General features: G+C 42.1%; 1 protein-coding gene across 2 annotated transcripts in view; it reads right to left on the bottom strand.

The window, feature by feature from the left end:
• podxl (podocalyxin-like) overlaps positions 1-10,000 on the bottom strand; it is a 26,017-nt gene that overhangs the window by 2,854 nt on the left and 13,163 nt on the right. Inside the window, exons 2-5 of one of the 2 annotated variants that reach the window (XM_042080842.1) lie at positions 8,246-8,668; positions 7,920-7,988; positions 5,868-6,139; positions 3,007-3,033 (exon numbers count right to left, since the gene is read on the bottom strand). In XM_042080842.1, coding sequence (XP_041936776.1) covers positions 3,007-3,033; positions 5,868-6,139; positions 7,920-7,988; positions 8,246-8,668 — 791 coding nt within the window. The remainder of the gene's footprint in view (positions 1-3,006; positions 3,034-5,867; positions 6,140-7,919; positions 7,989-8,245; positions 8,669-10,000) is intronic. The other variant, XM_042080843.1, reaches the window with a different exon arrangement.

Raw genomic sequence — 10,000 nt, 5'->3', positions numbered from 1 at the left:
GTTTGGAAAACACTGACTTTGGAGCGGCTGTTCTGTAATGACTTTCTAAACTAGTTACCATAGTTACCAAACAGATAAGGATTTGCGAGTTTCTCCATACGATACAGCGGCCACTGCCACATCGTCTACCCACTCCGTAGGGCTGAATAGCCTTGGGTAGCGAAGTACAATATTGCAGTCTGACCTCCTGATGGCATTTGTCATTTTCCTCCCAAGTTAGCCTCTCTATCCTCTTCTGCCATGTTATCCCAATGAAGCTAACTAGCCTCTTTATCCTCTTCTGCCGTGTTATCCCAATGAAGCTAACTAGCCTCTTTATCCTCTTCTGCCGTGTTATCCCAATGAAGCTAACTAGACGGAGCTAGCCGACCGGAAGTTTAAAGACAACGTGGAATTTTTAAAAATGGGCGGGGTTGAAAAAGGTGAATAGCCCCACCCATGCTGGATAAGCAGTTGTGATTGGTCCTCATATAGCCCAGCCCATGCTGGATAAGCAGTTGTGATTGGTCCTCATATAGCCCAGCCCATTGGTCCTCATATAGGGGATCAATAAAGTATCTATCTATCTATTTATCTATCTGCTGTACTTCTCTATTGGTCCTCATATAGCCCTGCCCATGCCGGATAAGCAGTTGTGATTAGTTCCATATAGCCCAGACCATGCCAGATAAGCAGTTGTGATTAGTTCCATATAGCCCAGACCATGCCAGATAAGCAGTTGTGATTAGTTCCATATAGCCCAGCCCATGCCAGATAAGCAGTTGTGATTAGTTCCTGGGTTTTTGGTGATTCAGGAAGCTGCTTAAATGGGAGGGTTGCCAGACGGGCCTGCAGAGCAAATTTAAATGTGCTCACAGATTTCTGAGGGTACCCTCATTAAGCACCTATTAGATAAAGGCCTCATTAACCACCTTTTAGATAAAGGCCTTATTAAGCACCTATTAGATAAAGGCCTCATTAACCACCTATTAGATAAAGGGGTACCCTCATTAAGCACCTATTAGATAAAGGCCTCATTAAGTACCTATTAGATAAAGGCCTCATTAAGCACCTATTAGATAAAGGCCTCATTAAGCACCTATTAGATAAAGGGGTACCCTCATTAAGCACCTATTAGATAAAGGCCTCATTAAGCACCTATTAGATAAAGGCCTCATTAAGCACCTATTAGATAAAGGGGTAACCTCATTTTAATTTGTTTTATTATCTAACATATCCTGTTGAATTAAGAGTCTAAATCAGTGTGATTGCATTAAACATGGAATCAACAAGAAAAGATGGCAACTAACTTTGTCAGTTTAAAATAATTTCAGAGACAAATGTGGGGTTTTGGGGGGAAGGGTACCAACAGATTGGGCCATGACTGTACTCACACACTCACACACACATACACACACACCATGACTGCACTTACACACTCACACACACACACACACACACACACACACACACACCATGACTGTACTTACACACTCACACACACACACACACACACACACACACACACACACCATGACTGTACTTACACACACACACACACACCATGACTGTACTTACACACTCACACACACACAAACACACACACACCATGACTGTACTTACACACTCACACACACACACAAGCACACACACACCATGACTGTACTTACACACTCACACACACACACACACACAAACACACACACACCATGACTGTACTTACACACTCACACACACACACACACACAAACACACACACACACCATGACTGTACTCACACATATTATACAAATTAGTAATCATTTCTGTATGCAAATTACTAAGTTATTACTGTTATTAATTTGTATCTTAGTATTAATATGTATTGTAGTGACAGTATTACACTGACAACTTCAAACGCATCCATGAAAATTTGACCACAGGAAATGCGAGTCCACACACTCACACACACACACACACACCATGACTGTACTTACACACTCACACACACACATACCGGTACATGTGTTACACAGTACACAGTACACACATATACATATGCTCACACATGCAACTCTGCTGCCCTCCTTTCCCTTAATACTATATGCTTTCTGCACTCCCTTTCTTTGGGCTTCTTTCCTACACACACACACACACACACACATTCATTCACACACACACACACTTGAATTTCCCCTTGGGATCAATAAAGTATATGTTTATCTATCTACATTAATATATTAATTCACACACACACACACACTCACAGACACACGCACACACACACATATTAATTCACACACACAAACACACACACATATATTAAATCACACACACACACACACACACACACACACACATATATTAAATCACACACACACACACACACACACACACACACACACACACACACATATTAAATCACACACACACACACACACACATATATATTAAATCACACACACACACACATATATTAAATCACACACACACACACATATTAAATCACACAAACACACACACACGCTCTCTCAGACTGAATTGATAGGAGCGGAGACAGGGGTTCTTCCTGTCCGATGATGTCATAGGGCTGTGTGGCTAGGGCCCAAAGGGGATTGTGGGAAACAGGAAGAGGGCCGGGGTTCCCATGCCGACCCGCTCCACCCCACGACAGGAGCATGATGCAATATCCTCTCTCTCTCCCTCTCTCTCCCTCCACCCCACGACAGGAGCCAGACTCAACATTTATCCTCTCTCTCTCCCTCTCTCTCTTTCTCTCTCTCTTTCTCTCTCTCCTCTCTCCCTTTCTCTCTCTCCTCTCTCCCCCTCTCTCTCCTCTCTCCCTGAGTTATTCTCTGTCTGCTTATCACTCTCTTTTTCTAACTATTTTCTTCCTCTGTGCCAATGTGTCTTTCTTTCTAATGCTGCATCTAAACACATACACTGATCATTCTCTCTCTCTTTCCCACCCACACACACAAACACACCCACACATACACAGAGAGAGAGGGAGAGAGAGAGAGGAGGAGGAGGAGGAGAAGATCATACCTCTTTGTCCATCTTACTGAAGAAAAACTGTGGGGAAAACAATTCCAGACAAGTCAGAATAAACTGAGTGAGATCAATGAAAATCACAAAGCTTTTGTTTAAATATGCACACACACACTCACACACACACATATAATCCCTTGTGACCTTCCATGTCAAAAACAGTCGCATGGGTTAAATTATATATCCAAATTAAGTTATTGTTTTCAACATGTTCCTATTATACTGTATATCTCACAACAAGTCAGAGATTAAGAAATATAAGGAGGGAAACTGGACAAATGTGTCTCTAGTGGCTGATCCCACTGAGAGTTTAAATTGATGTCAAAGCCTTTTCAGCAAACCTATCAACCAAAACTATTGTTCAGTGTGCATGCAGTCATCATACTAACAGTGAAAATCTGAAGCGATATTTCTTTCAGTGTACCATAAATTAAGATGTTTACATTTAGCGGAGGCTTATATCCAAAGCGACTGACAAAAATAAACGTGTTATTATTATCATTAAGGTCTTTGGTCAGCTGGCAATGTGAGCAGCATGCTAGGTTTACTGAACACATGTGATAAGTAAGAGGGTTCATTGCTAGGCTCCCAGCATAGCGTGTCTCTGTAGCAATAGCTAACCCTGAAACTGGTCTACGGCTCCCAGCATAGCGTGTCTCTGTAGCAATAGCTACCCCTGAAACTGGTCTACGGCTCCCAGCATAGCGTGTCTCTGTAGCAATAGCTAACCCTGAAACTGGTCTACGGCTCCCAGCATAGCGTGTCTCTGTAGCAATAGCTAACCCTGAAACTGGTCTACGGCTCCCAGCATAGCGTGTCTCTGTAGCAATAGCTACCCCTGAAACTGGTCTACGGCTCCCAGCATAGCGTGTCTCTGTAGCAATAGCTAACCCTGAAACTGGTCTACGGCTCCCAGCATAGCGTGTCTCTGTAGCAATAGCTAACCCTGAAACTGGTCTACGGCTCCCAGCATAGCGTGTCTCTGTAGCAATAGCTAACCCTGAAACTGGTCTACGGCTCCCAGCATAGCGTGTCTCTGTAGCAATAGCTAACCCTGAAACTGGTCTACGGCTCCCAGCATAGCGTGTCTCTGTAGCAATAGCTAACCCTGAAACTGGTCTACGGCTCCCAGCATAGCGTGTCTCTGTAGCAATAGCTAACCCTGAAACTGGTCTACGGCTCCCAGCATAGCGTGTCTCTGTAGCAATAGCTAACCCTGAAACTGGTCTACGGCTCCCAGCATAGCGTGTCTCTGTAGCAATAGCTAACCCTGAAACTGGTCTACGGCTCCCAGCATAGCGTGTCTCTGTAGCAATAGCTAACCCTGAAACTGGTCTACGGCTCCCAGCATAGCGTGTCTCTGTAGCAATAGCTAACCCTGAAACTGGTCTACGCCTCTCCGCTGCTGAATGCACATCATTCAATCTTTGGCTATCATCCTCCAGTAATCATCATCATCCAGTAATCTTGTTGGCAAAGTAGTACCAGGTGTTAGGCCAGGGTTTTGATATGTTCCTCGATTTGTGATTTGAGGAATATAGTGCTAGTCTTGCTAATACTTCTCCAGACACGAGTGGCATAATCCTTTTAAAGGTACACTATGCAGGTTCAGGTATTCAAAGGTACACTATGCAGGTTCAGGTATTTAAAGGTACACTATGCAGGTTCAGGTATTTTTGCCGGCTGTAAAGCTCCCCCTAGAGTCGCGATATATTCATATTTTACACTGCCATTGTAAATATCTTACTTCTTGTGGCTTGTTCCCCTGTATATAATGAAAATGCTTTTGTGGAGGTGAAGGATTAACAATATAAATATCTCCAAAGAGCTATAGCTACAGACAAGGTAATGTTTCACGATTCTCGGGCCGCTATTCTTGAAGTTGCATAGCTGGCTCTCTCCTTAGCAACTTGCTACAGCTGTGCTGCATGGCTATGCTAGGCTATGCTACAGCTGTGCAGCATGGCTATGCTAGGCTATGCTACAGCCGTGCAGCATGGCTATGCTAGGCTATGCTACAGCTGTGCTGCATGACTATGCTAGGCTATGCTACAGCTGTGCTGCATGGCTATGCTAGGCTATGCTACAGCCGTGCAGCATGGCTATGCTAGGCTATGCTACAGCTGTGCTGGATGGCTATGCTAGGTGAATGATTCCCCTATTAAAAGTTTGTTTACCATCAAATTGGCTTCATAAAGGTTATATTAAGGTGAAAATCTTGCATAGTGTACCTTTAAACCATGTTACATCACATTCTCTATCAGGCGGTTTGAAGTTTCAGGGAATGAACCCTTCAGGGATAGTACCTACAGTATACTCAAGGAATAGAAATCCAGCGGATCGTGACACTAACTGAATGTGACATTACCTGAATGTCACCAAAGCTAAAGGGGCTATCACATTGTACACGGTATGCGCTGCGCTCACGCTAGGTTGCTCTTGGTTGAGGTAACGTCCCAAAGATTTGTGTTGTGCTTGCCGCTGGGCTCAGCGCAAAATACCAACGACTTACAATAATGCATTTATACCAATGACTTATAATGCATTTCATAGCGCAAGCCATTGACTATAATGCATTTCATAGCGCATGCCGCATGTAATGTGGCAGGCCCTTTATAGGTTAGAAATGGCTTAGAATAAATTATGGTACTTTTAAGATACACAAATTATGAATTCATATAAAATTGTAGACAAACTGTGAAATTGTCAAAATACTCAATTCTATCAATTTAGCATGTTATGCTACATCTCAAAACAGCAACTTGTGACTTCTGACTGGTTTTGCTGTGGAGGGTAACAAATACCACACTCAAATTCAGACTCTCTTTCTCTCTCTCTCTCATTCCCTCCTTCCTTACAGTGAATGGAGTGGGTAGAGTAGTCGTAGGCAAAGTTGTGGTAGTAGTTGACAGCACAGTGGTGGTCTTCAGGGTGGCTGTTGCAGTAGTTGGGGGCTGCACACTGGTTGGCACTGAGCCTGACGTATCCCCCCCAGGCCCGGAGGGGCGGGCGCTGGAGCTAGAGCTGGCGCTGGCGCTGGAGCTGGAGCTGGAGCTGGCGCTGGTGCTGCTAGTGATGTGCGGAGCAGTAGAGGCCACGCCGTCCCCTGTGGTTGTAGGACTCCCACTCGCTGTGATGGACAGTAACACAAAATGATATTTTTTTTTTTTTATTGTTTATTTAGATAGGGACGGTGGATATTAATGGACATCAGTACAAATACACAATGTAAATATGCTAGAATTAGCACCATAGCTAGTTTTCCTATATTGTCCCTAGGCAGATACATAAAAAAAACATAAAAAACAAGTAACAAGCATACAACACTTGTGTGTATACATTCTGGCAGCACTTAGACTGAGAGATGGCCTGATTTGTTTGAAGTTCTGTTGATTGAATTTAACTTTGTTTGCCACCTTTTTATGTGACTTTTGAACATTCAGTTGCCCAATGTCACCCCCAGATATTTAAATTCTTTCACAATGTTTAGCTCCTCTCCTCTAAGAAACACATTAGAATGTGTCACCTTTGTGTTTTGTTTAGAAAATACCATGCAGATGGTCTTGCTGGTGTTCAGATGGAGACAAGACCTATAAGCCATTTTTTTTTTTAAATGCTAACAAGCGCTTACCCATACTTCAGATACTTTTTCTAAACTCTTAACACAGACTCACACCTACAAAACACAACTGGCCAAATGGATAATTTTCTTCTCAAAAACACATTTTGTTAAATATACTACTAACACATATTTCTCTGCACACACTAACTTTACCAAAACACTGGAAATCTGACTCAAAATGAAATTATTCTGTCAAAGAATAACACTTGTTTTCACTTCACAAGGTACATGCAGTCAATCAAAGTACACCAGGTTCCAAAATACTGGCTATTGTTGACATTACAAAAACTGCATATACTTTTATGTTTCAGTTTTACAGGTATTTGCATGCAATTTTTACACAAAATGTCTTGGTTGGGAACTGTATGTTCACATGTTATGTTCACATTAAAAAGCATTCCAGTAAAAAGCTATTTTTTTTTTCCTTTACTGTTTGCTACAGGAGGTACAGTAGAAATACTGTTTACAGTATGATAGAACAGAAAAAGACACACAAAAACACACAAGCATTCTGAACAAAAAAACAACAGCAAAAAGCCCAGATAAAAAGGGGGGAGCTAACAAAAGCACAAAATTACTGTATCTAATCTCTGCAATCTTCAGGGTTACAGTAGACCACATGTTTTCATCTTCAAAGTCCTCCTTTTACTGTGTCAGTGTAATAGAACAAAATAACCCCTGCCACTGAGTCTAAGCCAAACTGGAATCAGCTGTGGTTGGCCCAATTTACCCAATATAAATTAGTTGTGTGTCAATTATTGAATTGTTTGTTTATCATCAGCTGATATACAGTATATTGTTTTTGAACTGATATCATTGCAGAAGCAGAGGTTTTTATACTGTATCTAAGGTTTGGAATATTGTTTTTACTATTGTGGGATGTGTGTGGTAAATACTGCAAAAACAATCCATAATTTTGTTGGGAGGTATAGCTTGTCTGTTAAGAAAATGTAAGCATTGTGGAAATGTGTTCACTGACTGCATATCGTGTGAAAACGACATGAAATGTGTGAATGGTATGGCCACAAAAGACCGATGCTGTGGTAATTGTATTTAGAGTTTTAAAAATGTGACAACTGGTCGGACAAACGCTTGTTAGCGACTGAAAAAAACTCTAATGTAGAGTCTTGATAGGGTAATTGGCTGGCCTAATATGCTGGCACATTTCAGGTTAGGGAGACAGGAAACACAGGAGACAAAGGAATACATAGGGATGAGCTGGAGATCCAGGCTGTAAAGGAAGTCAAGGTTTGAAGTGTAAAAGTGAATTCAAAGTTAAAATGTTAACCTAGTTTTCTGTGAGGCAAGGGGATAAACTTTGGTCCGGAGGTAAGGTCGCCTTGTTTGGACCAGATCCCTAAAAGACATCATTGAAATTGTTGCCTAGTTTGAAAAAAGCGGCCCACCGGCCAATTTTCAAAACCCAATGTGGCCCTTGAGCCAAAATGTTTGGCTTATTCCCATAGCGGTCTCAAGTGTCATGCCAATAAAGTTAATTTGAAATTAATTGAAATAGAGAGAGAGAAAAAAGAGAATAAGCTCTTACCTGAAGGTGTAGATCTAAGAGAATAAGCTCTTACCTGAAGGTGTAGATCCAAGAGAATAAGCTCTTACCTGAAGGTGTAGGTCCAGAGTTTGGTGATGTATTGAGGGCCTCCTCTGGGGCAAGTGTGGAGATGTTGGTCGGAGTAATGGTGGTCCCAGTGTCCGTGGTATTGTCTTTCCCAACTGTGGTGGTACCTGCAGTAGCCGGTGTTGATGTGGCTGGGGTCGTGACTGTCCCAGTTGTGGTGATGGTGCTTGCAGTAGTAGGTGCTGATGCGGCTGTGGTCATGACTCTAACATCATTGGTGGTACTTAGAGTAGCAGGTGTTGATGTGGTTGGAGTCGTGACTTTAACATTATTGGTGGTGCTTGCAGCAGCAGGTGCTGATGTGATCGCGGTCGTGACCTTATCAGTGGTCATGGTTGCAGCAGTAGAGGCCCCTGATTTATCGGATGCAACTTCACTCTGGACATGGCCAGTCCACAGCAAGCCTGAAGTACCACATAGAACAGACACAGGATTGAAAACTCAATTGAACAAGCTTCCCATTGGTCAGCATCAAATGAACAAACTTCCCATTGGTCAGCATCAAATGAACAAACTTCCCATTGGTCAGCATCAAATGAAGTCACGCAGACAGGGTATGATGTGAGAGATGTACACATGTGAACCGGAGGCAGAGGTAGACAAACAAGGGTGCAGGAGCCATTTAACGTCAGTAGGTAGTTATTTAATTGTTAGGCAGGGATCACACTGACCAGCAGCAAGTGGCAGGTTTCCTATTGTTCTCTACGGTTCGGCAGCGGAGCGGTGGCAGCGCTAGCGTAGCAAGTGGCAGATTTCCTATTGTTGTTGTTGTTTCAGAAGTATAAACATATAACCAAACTCCACTGTACAAGAGACAGTAGGAGATAAGAAAAACTAACAAAACTAAATACTAAATATACTATATAAATTAAATGTAAAAAGTCCAGTGTGATTGAGGGTGATCGAGCATGAGACGCTTGTAGTGACAGGGCCTGTAGTTCTGTGTGCATGGTGAGGTGCTCAAGAGAGTGAGTGTCATGGTGAAGGTGCAAAAAGTAGTCCAACATTAGTCCAACAGTGCAAGAGTAAGGTCTAGAGACCAGCATAAATAATATGGACAAATAGGAGAGTAAAGTATAATGTAGACATGGTAATATAAAAAACTATTAAAAAAAACTATGTCAGTGCAAGAACAGATTGAGGTAATAGGGCTACAGCCATTCAGTATTGTAGCAGAAGCCACTGGTCATGTGTGCTAATAAAGCATGAAAAACAGTTTAGCAGGAAAACAGTAGTAAAAACATTAGGCTGTGGACATTAGTAAAACAGTAGTAAAGCAGTAGTGGGCAGTCAGTACTCAAACATGAAGAGGGTGAAGAGGCAGACAGACTAAGCAGAGAAGTCTATCTCTCCTCTTCCCTTTAGTGAAGCATTAAACAGTTCAATGACCCTGGGGACAAATTACTTTCTCAGCCTTTCAGTTGTGCATGGCAGTGAGCGAAGTCTCCATCACTTCGCATCACTTCATCACATATAAACAGAATGTGATATTCATTCGCATCACTTAATCACATATTACAGAATGTGATATTCATTCGCATCACTTAATCACATATTACAGAATGTGATATTCATTCGCATCACTTAATCACATATAGAATGTGATCGCATCACTTAATTAAGCAATAAACCTCGAGAGGCTGTTGTAGAATCAGTGTAACCTACGGACTCAAGTGGCTTATTGCTTTTCTAAAACTGTTGCTATAAATACCTTTCATAAAGTAAAGGCAAAGCAA

This window comes from Alosa sapidissima, chromosome 23 (genome assembly GCF_018492685.1).
Source record: "Alosa sapidissima isolate fAloSap1 chromosome 23, fAloSap1.pri, whole genome shotgun sequence".
Lineage (NCBI taxonomy): Eukaryota > Metazoa > Chordata > Actinopteri > Clupeiformes > Clupeidae > Alosa > Alosa sapidissima.
The sequence above is the reverse complement of the archived record's forward strand: the minus strand, read 5'-3'. Positions and strand labels throughout refer to the sequence as shown.